Consider the following 15,633-nt stretch of genomic DNA (forward strand, 5'->3'; position numbering starts at 1 on the left):
CTTCTGCTCCAAGAGAGCTGCTTCTTTTAAAAATGGGGGGGGGGGGAAAGAGCTTTCTGTCTTCTCCCAGGAGGAAGCTGCTGAGGGGGTCTAGGAAGGGGTGGGAGAGGGATGATGGAGGAATTCCTCTTTTCCCTTCCTTGCTTCCCTTTTACCTCCCTCCCTCTTCCTCTCCCCTCCCTCCCTCCGTTCCTTCCTTCCTCCCTTCTTCTTTGTTGCTTCCCTTTTACCTTCCTCCCTCCCCTCCCTCCCTCCATTGCTTCCTTCCCTCCCTCTTCCCTTCATACCCTTTTACCTTCCTCCCTTTTCCTCCCTCCCCTCCCGCTCCGCTTCCTTTTTTCCTCCTGCTCCTTCCTTCCTTCCTTCCGCCCCTCCCATCCTCTCCCTCCATTCCTTCCTTCCTTCCCTCCCTCCCTCCCTCCCTTTCATTGCTTCCCTTTTACCTTCCTCCCCCTCCTCTCTCTCCTTCTTCCCTCCCTCCCTCTTCCCTCCGTTGCTTCCCTTTTACCTCCCTCCCTCCCCTCCCTACCCTTCCTCCCCTCCCTCCCTCTTCCCTTCAGAGCTTCCCTTTTACGTCCCTCCCTCTTCCTCCCCTTCCCCTTCCCCCTCCCTCCATTCCTTCCTTCCCTTCTTTGTCACTTCCCTTTTACCTTCCTCCCTCCCTTCCCTCCCTCCCCCTCCCTCTCTCCCTCCATTCCTTCCTTCCTTCTTCCCTTCAGCTTCCCTTTTACCTTCCTCCCTTTCCTCCCTCCCCTCCCCCTCTTCCTTTCTCCTGCTCCTTTCTTTCTTCCCTCATCCTTTCCCTCCCTCCCTCTATTCCTTCCCTCCCTCTTCCCTTCATTGCTTCCCTTTTACCTTCCTCCCTTCCCTCCCCCTCCTCTTCCTTTCTCCTCCTGCTCTTTCCTTCCTTCCACCCCTCCCATCCTCTCCCTCCATTCCTTCCTTCCCTCCCTCCCCTTCCTTGCTTCCCTTTTACCTTCCTCCCTCCTCTTCCCTCCCCTCCCCCTCCTCTTCCTGCTCCCTCCCTCCCTCCCTCTTTTTTCTCTTTGTCCTCCCCCTCCCCCTCTTCTATCCCAAGGCCCCAACCCCCCCCCCTTTGGCAGGAGGGCCGATGTCTCCCCTGACTTTTGCCTGGCAGGTTGGTGGCAGCCAAGCTGGAACAGCTGGAAGAGGTTGGTTTCGATCAGCTGGTGCCCCTCACGGCTTCCCGCGCCGTCGCCAGCCGTTTCTTCTACCTGTGCCTGGGTGCGTAATTCCTCGCCATTCCCACCGTTGAGGGTTGCTTGCTTCAACCTCGTCTATGCCTCATCGATGCCGTTCCTTTATTCTCCACCCCACCCCACCCCACCCCGGCCACCCCCACTCCCCACTTTGCAAGTTACAAGAAAGCAATCTTCTAGTCCATCGGAGGCATCTGCGGCCTGCAGCGCAAGGGCTGGGAATCGAGTGTTTCGCCTTATCCCATTCCCCACTGCCCTCTTGCCGACACAGGTCAAGCCTTTTGCTCGGAGGTGAAAGCTACGACAATCTTATTAAAAAAAAAACACAGGCGGTCCTGGACGCCCAAACCTAATTCAGCTCGGACGTAAAGTCCGGCTGGTCATTAAGTGGGCTCACGACTTTACAACTGTTACTTGAATCGCTAGGGTCCTTAAGCGAGGAAATTGTGCTCCTGGGTTCCCCTCCCCCTAAAAAGCAGGCCGGTTGCTGAGCACCTTAAAGGCGATCAGGTAACCGGGGTGGGTGGGAAGAGAAGCTGTTGTAACTTCAAATCCGGGTCGTAAGTAGCCCTGGGAAAGACTTGTCGTAACTTTGAACAGCCGGTCGTAACTTTGAACAGCCGGTCGTTGAGGTCTCCCTCTGTGTCTTTCCTCTTGCCTAGTTCTTGCCGCGGCTCAGATCCTGTGCTTGGAACAAAAGGAGGCTTACGGCCAGATCACCATAAAGCCAGGAGCCCGTTTCTCGCGCAGCTAGCGGATCCGGCCGGTGGATCTTGGCTAGCTCGTCAACGAGGGAGCGGCGCCCCCCCCCCCACACACACACAAACCCAGCTGCCTTCTTGGTGAAGATTCAAGCCTTGCCGAGAAGACCGGTTTGAGGTTTCAGGTGAAATTTTGGACGAAGCCAAATGTAGTTTCAGATTCTGGTTCTTTGCGTTCCCCCCTTCCCTTCTTTTTGTAAATAAATCTGTTGGGTTTTAAATTGCGAGCGGAGATTTGTCGTTTTGAATTTCCAGCGTTTGAGGGCTTTGTGCACCTCGCCGACCCCAATGCGGGCGGAATCTTTTTGCCTGTATCAGCCCAAACGAGGGCCGTCCGCAGGCGGCGGTCGCAACTAACACAATCGTTTGCATTTACATTACATTACATTTATTATATTTGTATACCGCCCTTCTCCCGAAGGACTCAGGGCGGTGAACAGGGCACATATAAAAATACAGAATACAAAAATTAAAAAAGAATTAAATAAGAGCCCGAGCTAAAACAGTAGAATAATATAAAAATCCCCAATAAAAACCCCAGCATATCCCCCATCAGGCCAGGCCGGCTTATTCAAATAGGTAGGTCTTCAGACCGCGCCGGAAGGAGCGAAGGTCCGATGCCATCCGGAGCTCAACCGGCAGCTGATTCCATAAAGCCGGAGCGCCCACGGAGAAGGCCCTTCCCCTGGGGGCCACCAGCTGACATTCTCTGACCGGAGGCACCCTGAGGAGGCCCTCTCTGTGGGAACGCACAGGGCGGAGGGGAGTCGACGCCGGCAGCAGGTGGTCCCCGAGGTATTCCGGACCCATGCCATGTAGGGCCTTGAAAACCATTACCAAAACTTTGAACCTCACCCGGAAGACCACTGGTAGCCAATGCAGCTCGCGGAGCAAAGGTGTAACATGGGAGTACCGGGGAAACTCCCAAGACAACTCTCGCGGCTGCATTCTGTACCAGCTGGAGCCTCCGAGTGGTCTTCAAGGGAAGCCCCATGTAGAGAGCGTTGCAGTAGTCCAGACTGCAGTAGTCCATTTCTATTTGCCATCCGAATTACATAAATTGAAATTGACAAATTTTAACTTTTTAAGGTGCTAACACACAGAAACCGGGAAGTGGCGAGTTTTAAACCCATCTAAGTTATCAAAGCTAGATGGGTGACTTTGGGCCAATCCCCAGGGGACGGTGAGTTCTAGTCCCGCTTTAGAATGAAAGCCATTTGGGTGACTTTGGGCCAATCCCCAGGGGACGGTGAGTTCTAGTCCCGCTTTAGAATGAAAGCCATTTGGGTGACTTTGGGCCAATCCCCAGGGGACGGTGAGTTCTAGTCCCGCTTTAGAATGAAAGCCATTTGGGTGACTTTGGGCCAATCCCCAGGGGACGGTGAGTTCTAGTCCCGCTTTAGAATGAAAGCCATTTGGGTGACTTTGGGCCAATCACCAGGAGACGGTGAGTTCTAGTTTCGCCAGTCATGAAAGCCATTTGGGTGACTTTGGGCCAATCCCCAGGAGACGGTGAGTTCTAGTCCCGCTTTAGAATAAAAGCCATTTGGGTAACTTTGGGCCAATTACCAGGAGGTTGTGAGTTCTAATCTCGTCCTAAGACGTGAAATCCAACTGGTTGACTTTGAGCCAATTACCAGGACACGGTGAGTCCTAGTCCTGCCTTAGATATGTGCAAGCCGGCTGGGTGACTTTGGGCTAATCGCCAGGAGACGGTGAGTTCTAATCCCGCCTTTTAAGACCCGAAAGCCGGCTGGGTGACTTGAGGTCGGTCAGTGTCTGTCTCAGCTCAACCCACCTGACAGGAGGAAATAGGCATGTTAGCCCCCTTGGATTATTATTTATAAACTTAATAAAGGCGAGAGAAAAGCCTATCCAAAAATACACAGCAAAGTCTGACCTTTTGTTAGCCTTTGTGAGAGCAATTTCAGTCAGCTGAGACTTGATTTAACTGTTCTAGACTTCTTTGTAGATTTTTCTAACTAACACAGGGGTCTTCAAACGTGGCCCTTGGATGACTTGTGGACTTCAACTCCCAGAATTCCTCAGCCAACTAGACCAGGGGGCCTTCAAACTTGGAGGAGAAGCCCTTTGCAAGGATCATCCCAGTTGGTAAAACTATAAAAAAAATATTGCAGTAATGGAAGCAGATCTTTGTTATCGGGGATTTGTGATTCAGCATGGGTTGTGAATTCAGCCCACTGTGGTGGTTTATGGTGTGAACCTCGGTGAAACAAACTATGGCTTAGCGTGATGCACCAACCCGGCTTCCTTGTCTGTGCTGAAGCTAAGACCATTTGAATGGAGATGCTTGATTGGCAGGGATGCAAGTACCGTACAACTCTAGGCCGTGGAAGCTGGCTTGATCCGTAAGCCATTGTTAAACAGGGGCTTAATGTCCAGGCAAAGCAGGCCTAGGACTCTTTCTAAGGCAGGGTCTTCAAACTTGGCCCTTGGATGACTTGTGGACTTCAATTCCCAGAGTTCCTCAGCCAGCCTGGCTGAGGAATTCTGGGCATTGAAGTCCACAAGTCATCCAAGGGCCAAGTTTGAAGACTCCTGCTCTATCTAACACACGCAATTTGGCTGCCTTTCCGCTCACATTTTAATCTGGCAAGACCGTCTGCTGCGGGTGGTTGAGAAAGGGGAATTATTTAGGCGAGGCATCTTAACAAACGTGCAAAAACTTTCGGGGAAGCCACTTTTCAGAGAAACAAGCTTTTTAATTTTATTACAAGGTACTGCATAACTTTTAATCTTTTCTTCCCCCCCCCCCCATAAAGAAAGGCCAAACTAGAAAGTTCAAATCTTAAATACCAACGACCAACAACAACAACGGCAGAGCTGATTTACGACGCTGTTGCTTTGTGGCAGGAATCCAGCTTAGGGGAAAAAAATAATAATAATAATAACCGTAGAAAACCACTTTTAGCAAAAATAACAACTTCGCGAACTTTGCGCGCATCAAGTCTGGCCCCTTGCAAAACAACGCGGGGCGGTCAAGGTCCAAGAAAACTTTGCCCGGAGCGATGCCGAAAGTCAAACACGGACAAACTCTCTGGCTTTTTTTTTTTTTTTTTGGCAACAGGCACACACACAAACACACAAAATCAACAGAATAATAGTTGTGATAACTGTAAAAAAAAAAGAAAAAAGAAACTGCTATTCACAACAAGGCAAAGTGGTTTGATTGGGCACCGGCTAAGAACATGCAGCTGTGGTGGGTCTGGCACCGAGAACGGTTTGTGTTCTTGCATCGGGGTGCCAGCGCCCGCTAGTGCTGACACAGAACGAAACGGATCAAACCGGATCTTCAACCACACCAGCAGGCCACACTTTGGAAGCCGCCAGCAAACCAATGTGTGTGTTGACAACTTTGCAAGTCACACACACACACACACACAAACAAAAATCTTAACGTTGGTCTTCCCGGAACGGCAAACGAGTTACCACTTCTGGCAGGCTTGCTTGTTTTGGCCTAAAGTGCATTTTTTGAAAACCACAGATGTTTGAACAAAAGTGAATTCCCTCGATGGTATTTAAAACAAAACAAAAAAAAAATCCAACCGCAAATCTCACCGCCTGGCGGATTTATTCTCCAGGTAGCCCACCAGGCGAGTTAAAAAGAAACTTCCTTTGGAAGTAAAAACAGGTCGTCTGCGGGTTCACCCCCCCCCCCACTAGGCTCACAAACTTTTGTGGCGCAAACAGTCCGATGAAAAACTGCAAAAAAAAAAGGAAATCCAGATGTTTCAAATTCCCTTAGCGGCGTTGTTGAGCCGTTGTTTTGCAACCAGCCTCGGGAATATACGGAGGATGAAAATGAGAAAAAGGAGGAAGAGGAGAAGGAGGAGGAAGAGGAAGGAGCTTAAGGGTGGAAAAGATATCAAACAATAGCTTGATTTCTCCTCTCTCTCCCCCCCCCCATGGAACACAAACACGGAACGCCGGAGTTTGCGTTTGGATCCGGTGCAAAGGCTGAAAGTGGTGGTGGGGGTCAGAAACAAAGAAGAATGGACCGATCCTGGTCTGCAAAGAAGAACGTGGGGCTTTGCGCAACGCCGCTGGATGGTGATGGCCTCGAAAGTCCTCAGAAGCCGGGACGAGAGCGCCGCTTCCTGGCCGTCTCAAGCGGAGCCGATGGCCGCGTGGATCAAGGTGCCGGCTTCCGGTGGGTTTGCCAGGAGGGCCGTTTGAAACTCGGCAGGGCATCGGGCCGAGAGGCTGCCCAGGAGCGTAAGCAGGAGACTCCTGGCTTCTGCAGAGGACCGAAAATTCCTCGTTTTAAGGACCTTCCTTGCCACCGTCGTTCAGCGAATCGCCGCAGTCGTTAAGCCGGAGACACGGATGTTAAGTGCATCTGGCTTCCCCCACCCACCCACCATGGATTTTGTTTGTCGGAAGGTCGCAAAAGGGGATTGCGTGACCCGCAGGGATGCTGCAACTGTCGCAAATGCGAGTCAGTTGCCAGGCATTTGAGTTTTGATCGTCTGACCGGGGGGGGGGGGGGTAGAAAGGGATGCCGCTACGCTTGTGAAGTGTGAAAGCTGGTCCTAAAGTCTCTTTTTTTCAGTGCCGTCGTAACTCTGAACGGGCGCTAAAAGAACTTTTTGTAAGTTGAGGACTACTGATATATTTTCCCCCTGTTAGCACTAAGAGAGATTTACTCGGACCATCAGATGTTGTCGGAGGAGAGCTGTGTTTGTCTGAGGGTCTCCAACCCTGTCAACATTTAAAGACTTGTGGACTTCATCTCCCAGAATTCCCCAGCCGGCCAGCCGTCACAGCCTAACAGCTGCAGTGGTCCGCTTAACAACTGTGGCACGAAAAGTCTCAAAACGGGGCAAAATTCGCTTAATAAATGTTTCCCTTAGCGACAAAAAATTGCGTCCCCATTATGTTCGTAGGTCAAGGACTGCCTGTAATGTATAGCCAGTGGAACTACCTGCCTCCAGAAGTTGTGAATGCTCCAACACTGGAAGGTTTTAAGAAGAGACTGGACAGCCATTTGTCTGGAATGGTATAGGGTTTCCTGCCTGAGCAGGGGGTTGGACTAGATGACCTCCAAGGTCCCTTCCAACTCTGTTATTCTATTCTATTCTATCCCATAATTCTATTCCATTCCATTGCATCCCATTACATATTTTCTATTCTATTCTATTCTATTCTATTCTATTCTATTCTATTCTATTCTATTCTATTCTATTATCACATAATTCTATTCTATCCCATAATTCTATTCTATTCTATCCTATCCCATAATTCTATTCTATTCTATTCTATCCCATCCCATTCTTTTCTGTATTTCTATTCTGTTCTGTTCCATTCCATTCTAATTTTATTATTCTATTCTATTCTATATTCTATTCTATCCCATAATTCTATTCTATCCTATCCCATCCCATTCTTTTCTGTATTTCTATTCTGTTCTGTTCTATTCTATTCTGTATTTTATTCTATTCTATTCTATCCCATAATTCTATTCTATTCTATTGTGTTCTATTCTATTCTATTCTATCCTATCCCATAATTCCATCCCATCCCATTCTTTTCTGTATTTCTGTTCTGTTCTATTCTGTATTTTATTCTATTCTATTCTATCTCATAATTCTATCCTATCCTATCCTATCCTATCCTATTTCTGTATTTCTATTCTGTTCTAATCTATTCTATATTCTATTCTATTCTATTCTATCCTATCCCATAATTCCATCCCATCCCATTCTTTTCTGTATTTCTATTCTGTTCTGTTCCGTTCCATTCCGATGTAGGCCCAGATCCAGCTGGATTCAGCCCAGCTGCCTCCTTCAATGCCCACCTCTGCCTCCTTCGCCCATCCAGAGAGAGACACTCCGTAAGAGGAGGAAATACAGACGGATCGGCTGCCGTGACAGAGAAACGCTGCCCACTCTGAAGGGACATACCTGTTGGCAGATTTTTGCAACCCAGGACGGAGCCACTGCTTCGAACGATCTCCGGAATCTGTTGCAATACCTTTGTGGGGAGAAAAAACCCCCCCAGAAAACTGCATTACAGGTAGTTCTCAACTTACAACTATTCGTTTAACGGCGGTTGGAAGTTACAGCAGCCCTGGAAAAAACTGGCTGTTTTTCCACACGGCCACTGCAGATCACTGGCTCATATTTATGACGGTCGCAGAGTCCCGGATATTATGTGGTCCTCTTTTTCCGACCTTCGGACACAAGCAAAGTTAATGGGGGAAGCCGGATTCATTTAACAACCGGGTTACTAACTTAACAACCGCAGTCAATTCCCTGAACAGCTGTGGCCAGAAAGATGTTAAAATGGGACCGGACTGAGTTAACGACAGTCTTGCTTGGCAACCAAAATTCTGGGCTCAACTGCAGGTGTCTGAATTTTGATCACGTGACCACGGGGGAATGCTGCAACGGTTGTGAGTGTGAAAAATGGTCAGAAAAAAAATCACTTTTTTTCAGCCCTGTTGTAACTTTGAACGGTCTCTAAACAAACTGCTATGTACAGGAAGTCCTCAACCACTTGATAAATTAGACCACAACCTACTAATTGATAAGAAAGGAAAACGTGGGTTTGACAGCATCACCACCAGATGGATTCGTAGATGGCTGACCGGCCATACTCAGCGTGTGGTCCTCAATGGAACCGCATCTACACGGAGGGAAGTGTGTAGTGGGGTGCCCCAGGGCTCTGTTCTGGGCCCAGTGCTCTTCAACATCCTCATCAACGATTTGGACGAGGGGATAGATGGGGAACTCATCAAATGTGCAGAGGACACCAAGCTAGCAGGAATAGCCAACACCCCAGAAGACAGGCTTAAGATACAGGAGGATCTGGGCAGACTCGAACACTGGGCCCTATCTAACAAAATGAAATTCAATGGTGAAAAAAGTAAGGTTCTACATTTAGGCAAGAAAAACCAAATGCACAGGTATAGTACCTTGCTCAATAGTAGTTAAGTGTGAGAGGGATCTCGGAGTCCTAGTGGACCATCCCTTAATTAGGAGCCAGCCGTGTGCGGCAGCTGCCAAAAAAGCCAACACAGTGCTGGGCTGTATTAATGGAGGGATAGAATCAAGATCACGTGAAGTGTTACTACCACTTTACAAGGCCTTGGTAAGGCCACACTTGGAACACTGCATCCAGTTTTGGTCACCACGATGTAAAAAAGATTTTGAGACTCTAAAAAAAAGAGTGCGGAGAAGAGCAACAAAGAGGATCAGGGGACTGGAGGCTAAAGCATACCTTGTTTCCCCGAAAGTAAGGCCTACACCAACAATAAGCCCTAGCTTGATTTTTTGGGGTGGGTCTAATATAAGCCCTACTCCAAAAATAAGCCGTAGTTTTGAGGCAAGGCATGCACCTGAAAATCAAGCTAGGGCGGGGGTGGGAGTGTGGAGCTGCCCCACCCGCCCTGAACCCACTTACCTCGCACCCAGGCCTCTCCTTGCCAGCCCACTTCTTCTTCTGAGGCCTCTTCTTCAGCCAGGCCTGTTTTTCTCAGTCACGGGCCTTTCCGAAGCTCGGTACTCGGCTGCTTAGGCCTTCTGGAAAGGCTTGACTGTAAAACGCAGGCCCAAATGCAGCTGCAGAACTTTGGCCCCAGAAGAAGTGGACCGGTTAGGTGAGGCTGTCGGCGCCGGAGGTGAGGTGAAGCCTACCCTGAAAATAAGACCTGGTGCCTCTTTTGGAGGCAAAAAAAATAAAATAAGACCCGGTTTTACTTTTAGGGAAACAGTATAAGGAACGGTTGCTGGAATTGGGTATGTCTAATGAAGAGAAGGATGAGGGATGACATGATGGCAGTGTTCCAATATTTCAGGGGTTGCCCCAAAGAAGAGGCAGTCAAGCTATCCTCCAAAACACCTGAAGGCAGGACAAGAAGAAACGGATGGAAACTAACTCAGGAGAGAAGCAACGTAGAACTAAGGAGAAATTTCCTGACAGTGAGAACAATTAACCAGTGGAACTACCTGCCTCCAGAAGTTGTGAATGCTCCAACACCGGAAGTTTTCACTTAGCAACCGTGGTGAGAAAAATCATAAAAATGGGGCAAAACTCACTTAGCAACTTTCTCACTTAGCCACAGAAATCCTGGGCTCAATTGCCGTCGTACGTTGAGGACCTGCCTGAGTTTCAAGCTTCCTTTTCAAAGCACAGCTGAGATGACAAGCTAAGGTAAAACCATCCTGAGCGGAAGCCGATCCTTCCTGGCCGGACAGAGACTCACCTGTGACGGGTCATTTTGGTAAATAAACGTGATACAACGGTAGACCGTTTTGTATTCCTCAAAGTCCTCTCTCAGCGGCAGGGCGCGAAGCAGGACGGGGAAAACCTGTGGGAGACGAAGCCGGAGGACAGTCAGCAACTGTCAAGAGTCAAGAGGTTCACAAGCCTGTAGAGTTCCTAACATGGTTTGGCGCCTTACCGAGCAAAAACACATTTCCTCAGGAGCCAAGCCAGGATTCTCCAAATTTGACAACTTTTCAGACTTGTGGACTTCAACTCCCAGAATTCCCCCAGCCAGCATGTTTAGTATTTCTTGGCTTAAATAAGAGGGCTAGTTTTGTCCAGTGCTTAAGGTGCAGGTCTAGAAACCAGGTGATGAGTTCCAGTCCTGCCTTAGGCATGAAAGCCGGCTGGGTGTCTTTGGGCGAATCATCAGAAGCCTGGGAGATCTAGTTCCACCTTCAGCATGGAAGCCAGCTGAGTGACTTTCAACCAATCACCAGGAGACGGTGAGTTCTAGTCCCGCCTTATGCCTGAAAGCCGGCTGGGTGACCTTGGGCCAATCACCAGAAGACAGTGAGTTCTAGTCCCACCTTAGGCCTGAAAGCCAGGTGGATGTCTTTGGGCCAATCATCAGAATCTTGGGAGTTCCAGTTCCACCTAAGGCATGGAAGCCAGCTGACCGATTTTGAGTCAATCACCAGGAGACGGTGAGTTCTAGTTCCGCCTTAGGCGTGAACGCCGGCTGGGTGATTTGAGGCCAATCACCAGGAGACTGTGAGTTCTAGTCCCGCCTTAGGCCTGAAAGCCGGCTGGGTGACCTTGGGCCAATCACCAGAAGACAGTGAGTTCTAGTCCCACCTTAGGCCTGAAAGCCAGGTGGATGTCTTTGGGCCAATCATCAGAATCTTGGGAGTTCCAGTTCCACCTAAGGCATGGAAGCCAGCTGACCGATTTTGAGTCAATCACCAGGAGACGGTGAGTTCTAGTCCCGCCTTAGGCCTGAACGCCGGCTGGGTGATTTGGGGCCAATCACCAGGAGACGGTGAGTTCTAGTCCCACCTTAGGCCTGAATGGGTGATTTTGGGCCAGTCCCTCTTTCTCAGCCTGACCCGCCTCACAGAGTAGCTTTTATGGGGAAAACAGGAGAAAGAAACCTGAGCTTCGCTTCCTGCCTTGAGTTATGTTTACAGTAATAAAAGCAGGATTTTTTTAAAAAAATCAGATAGTTAATTCCACATTACTAGCCAGGATAAAAGGTTAACACCTGCCGTAGTTTCTCCCCATGGCAGTCGCCCTGCAGAGATTCCCCCTCCAGGCACACCCAAGACACACAAAATTGTGTCGTACCTGTTCAACGGGCATCCCGCCAGGGTTGGTCATCAGCATCCTCGCAACAGCCCCGCACACGTTGTCGGTCACGCGGTTGTTTCGCTCCTGGGCAATGAGGTTGGATAAAAGCGCCAGGATCTTAGGGTAGTGTCTGGCCAGGTTAAAAACAGGTTAAGGAAAGAAAATGGTGTGTTTGTTCTCTCTCTCTCTCTCTCTCTCTCTCTCTCTCTCTCTGTGTGTGTGTGTGTGTGTGTGTGTGTGTGTGTGTTTGTGCGTGTAGAGAAAGTATTCTTCTCTGCTCCTTCCCGGGGCAATGAAATGAGCTGCAGTGTACAGCTAGTCCCCAACGTACGACCACAACGGAGCCCAAAATTTCTACTGCTAAGCCAGACTGTTCTTAAGTGAGTTTTGCCCCATTTGACCTTTCGTGCCGCCGTTGTTCAAGAAAATTCACTGCAGTTGTTAAGCGAGTCACTCTGGCTTCCCCCCATGACTTCGCTTGTGTCTGAAGGTCGCAAAAAAAAAAAGGGCGGTCGCGTGACACCCCTGGAAGACAGCCGTCGTCACAAATACGAGTCAGTTGCCGAGCGACCTAATTTTGATCACCTGACCGTGGGGGGAAGGCCGCAACGGTCGTTAAGCGTGGAAAAACAAGTCATCAGTCACCTTCTTCAGTGCCGCTGCAACTCTGAACGGTCGCTAAATGAGGACTTAACAGAATCCTGGAGGTCCCGAGGTGTAAATCTCCCACCGTCTCTTTTTTTATGCTCCGATACGTGCTTTCTCAGCGTCTTCTTCTGTCCGTTATGCAGCTCCGGGCTAGGCCGTCTCTTATCTAACCGCTTCCTAAGGCGGGATCCCTTCCAGGTTTCCCAAGGCCATTCCCACCTACCATACCGGCAACCCCCGCGGTGGAAGGGAACAAGGATACTCGTACATGGCTTCCCTGCCGTGTTCCGCCAGGACCCCCAGCCCGAAGACGGCGTTGCTGCACACTTCCTGGTCCTCCTCCCGGGCCGCCGCCATCAGCAACGGCAGCAGGTGGGGGACGAACGAGCTGGAGGCCGCTCCCAGGCCCTGGACGGTCTCGGCAATGATGCCGACGGCGAAGGACTTGTCCGCGGTGGAAGAGGACGGTTTCTGCAAAAGAAGGCGGGAAGAGAAGAAGGGAAGGAGTTTGAGGGAGAGAAAGAGAGAGAGAGAGAAAATGTTGCTCTGAACGAGGAAGGGGCTTTTTCAAAAGGCGGCTGGGCTTTTGTTCCTCCTTGAAGAGGTTTCGCTTCCCGATCCAAGAAGCTTCCTTCCGTTCAGACCGAAGGATTTATATTCCTTTGCAGTCATCTGGTCGTCAGCGCTCTCTCTGAGAGCTCTTGGAAGCCACTTGGAGGCTTATCCCTGCCCTCGGGGTCGCCTGCAGATGGGCGCGGGGCCTTTTTTGGGACCCCTCTTTCAAGCCAGTCCTTCCAACCCTCCGCCGTTCAGTCGGAACGGAAGAAGCCTCTTGGATGAGAAGCGAAAAGGCCTTCAAGGGGGGGGGGGAACCAAGTCCAGCTGCCTTTCGAAGAAGCGCCTTTGGGAGGAAAATGACCCGGATGCCTGAGCATCTCCCCCCACACGAGGGAGGGCAGGGAACGAGGCTCTTCCTAGACTAGAGGAAGGCGGAGAGCAGCGACCAAAGGGCGGGCTGGGGTTCCAAACCATCAGGATACTCTTTGGAGGAGTTAGGTCCTCTTAGGGAGGGAGGGAGGGAGGGAGGGAGATAGGAAAGGAAGGGAGGGAGGAAAAAGGAGAGAGGGAAGAAAATAGAAAAAGGGAAGGGAAAGGAGGGAGAGAGGGAGGAAGGAAGATAAGGGAGGGAAATAGCAAAGGAAAAAAGGGAGGGAGGAAAAAGGAGAGAGGGAAGAAAATAGAAAAAGGGAAGGGAAAGGAGGGAGAGAGGAAGGAAGGAAGATAAGGGAGGGAAGGAGATAGAAAAGGAAAGGAAGGGGAGAGGAACAAAGGAGGGAAAGAAGGAAACAGAAAAGGGGAAGAGAAGGGAGGGAGGGAGGTAAAAGAGGGAAGGGAGGGAGGGAGGAAGGAAGAAAGGAAGGGAGGAAGGAGAGGAAGGAACGAGATAGAAAAGAGGAATTGAGGAAGGAAGGGAGGGAGGGAGGGAGAGGAAGGAAGGAAGGGAGGGAGGAAGGAAGAAGATAGAAAAGAGGAATTGAGGAAGGAAGGAAGGAAGGAAGGTAGGAAGGAAAGCCCCCAATTGTCACGAGTTGGTCTTGAAGAAGGACCCCAGAGTTATTGTGGGGAGGAACCGACGAACACAACGCACAAACGCACACCAGGCCTACTCGAGGCAGCCTAAAAAGTCGAAAAGCCTCCGTCTCCGGGAAGAGCAGCCGAGGGGGGGGGGGGGAACATCCAGGAAGCCACCAGCCTGGGATGCAAACTTTTCACATTGTAAAAGTCGCTCAGAGCCGCCTGGCGCCGAGATGAGGGCGGGGTGGGGAGAAAAACAAACCCATTTACTCAAGAAAAGAAAAGAAAAGAAAAGAAAAGAAAAGAAAAGAAAAGAGAAGAGAAGAGAAGAGAAGAGAAGAGAAGAGAAAAGAAAAGAAAAGAAAAGAAAAGAAAAGAAAAGAAAAGAAAAGAAAAGAAACTCACCATCTTGTTGATGAGCAGAGGCAAAAAGCCGGCAAAGTAGGGGGCGAAGGTCTCTCCTCCGGTGGCTTCGGCCAGGATGGGGATCATCTCCCCGGCGTACTCGATCAGCATGGAGTCGTATTCCGCCTGCTGGGGAAGAGAGAGAGAGGGCTGGGAAGGCGTGTCGCTCCTCGAACCCAGGACCCTGCCTCCCCTTCCCCCGAAGGTGGAGGCTCGCCCGTCCCCTTGGCGGCCGCCTTCGGGACGAGACCGACGAGATCTGGACGCTCCACGGGGCACCGTCTCCCCAGGTAAGGAAAAGCTGCCCCCCCTCCAAAACGCAGGGAGTCCCCAAACGTACGACCACGGTCGACATTTCCGTCGCTCAGCGGGACAGTTGTTTATTTAGCTGAGCTTTTGCCCCTCTTTCACGACTTTCCTCGCCGTGTCCGTTCAGGGAATCACCGCAGTTGTTTTAAGTTAGCAACACGGTCGTTAAACGAATCCGGCTTCCCGCCACCCCCATCCCCCCCAGACGTTGCTTGTTGGAAGGTCGCAAAAGGCCATCACGTGACCCCCCCCTCCGACCGTCATAAATACAGGTCGTCCTCAACTTACAAGCGCGTTTAGTGACCGTTCGAAGTTACGACAGCACTGGAAAAAGGGACTTGCGACTGTTTTTCACACTTACAACCGTCACAGGATCACCTGCGGTCAGAGGATCGAAATTCAGATGCTTGGCAACCGACTCGTATTTACGACGGTCGCAGCGTCCCAGGGGGAGGGTGGGTGTGTCACGTGATCCCCTTTTGCGACCGTCTGACAAACAAAGTCGACGGGGGAAGCCGGATTCGTTTAACGACCGGCTTACTAATTTAACAACTGCACCGATTCACTTAGCAAACGTGGCGAGAAAAATCTTAAAATGGGGCAAAACCCGCTTAGCGACAAAAATCTGGGGCTCAATGGTGGTCGTAAGCTGAGGACTACCGTTAGGAATCGGTTGCCAAGCAGTCTGAATTTTGACCACGGGGATGCCACGACGGGTCCTAATTGTGAAAACTGGTCAGAAGGCCCCTTGGTCAGTGCCGTCGTAAGTTGGAACAGTCACTAAACGAAGCTGGGGGGGGTCTTCAATCGTAGGTGGAAAAGTATTTCCACATTATCCGCCGGGACTGGTTTATCTTCTCTTGCTTTTCCATTTAAAACTTCCACTGGAAGTTTTTAAGAAGAGACTGGAAGCCATTTGTCTGAAATGGTATAGGGTTTCCTGCCTGAGCAGGGGGTTGGACTAGATGACCTCCAAGGTCCCTTCCAACTTTATTACTGTGATAAAATGGACTTTTTGGTAGATTTTTATCATTTAAATTCTGCCTTTCGGTCTCGCGAAGCTTAATCTTGATTTTTTTTTGTTCTTTTTCTTTGCAAATGGCTATTAAACTACGGGGAGTCCTCGAGATACACCC

General features: G+C 50.2%; 2 protein-coding genes across 4 annotated transcripts in view; one reads left to right on the forward strand and one right to left on the reverse strand.

Moving 5' to 3' along the window:
* Window positions 1-2,187, forward strand: part of LOC308676462 (meiotic recombination protein REC8 homolog) — a gene marked incomplete at its 5' end in the record, with an annotated part of 28,854 nt that extends 26,667 nt beyond the window's left edge. Inside the window, 2 exons of the mRNA XM_081342276.1 lie at window positions 1,139-1,245; window positions 1,883-2,187. Coding sequence (XP_081198402.1) covers window positions 1,139-1,245; window positions 1,883-1,974 — 199 coding nt within the window. The 3' untranslated portion in view covers window positions 1,975-2,187. The remainder of the gene's footprint in view (window positions 1-1,138; window positions 1,246-1,882) is intronic.
* Window positions 2,188-4,697: 2,510 nt separating this feature from the next.
* Window positions 4,698-15,633, reverse strand: part of LOC308676169 (importin-4-like) — a 37,879-nt gene continuing 26,943 nt past the window's right edge. For 2 of the 3 annotated variants that reach the window (XM_081341922.1, XM_081341924.1), the window contains 6 exons: window positions 14,189-14,317; window positions 12,471-12,679; window positions 11,558-11,690; window positions 10,209-10,313; window positions 7,906-7,975; window positions 4,698-6,239 (listed from right to left, as the gene is read on the reverse strand). In XM_081341922.1, coding sequence (XP_081198048.1) covers window positions 6,109-6,239; window positions 7,906-7,975; window positions 10,209-10,313; window positions 11,558-11,690; window positions 12,471-12,679; window positions 14,189-14,317 — 777 coding nt within the window. In that variant the 3' untranslated portion in view covers window positions 4,698-6,108. The remainder of the gene's footprint in view (window positions 6,240-7,905; window positions 7,976-10,208; window positions 10,314-11,557; window positions 11,691-12,470; window positions 12,680-14,188; window positions 14,318-15,633) is intronic. The other variant, XM_081341923.1, reaches the window with a different exon arrangement.

Source organism: Vipera berus (assembly GCF_964194415.1).
Source record: "Vipera berus genome assembly, chromosome: W".
Classification (NCBI taxonomy): Eukaryota; Metazoa; Chordata; class Lepidosauria; order Squamata; family Viperidae; genus Vipera; species Vipera berus.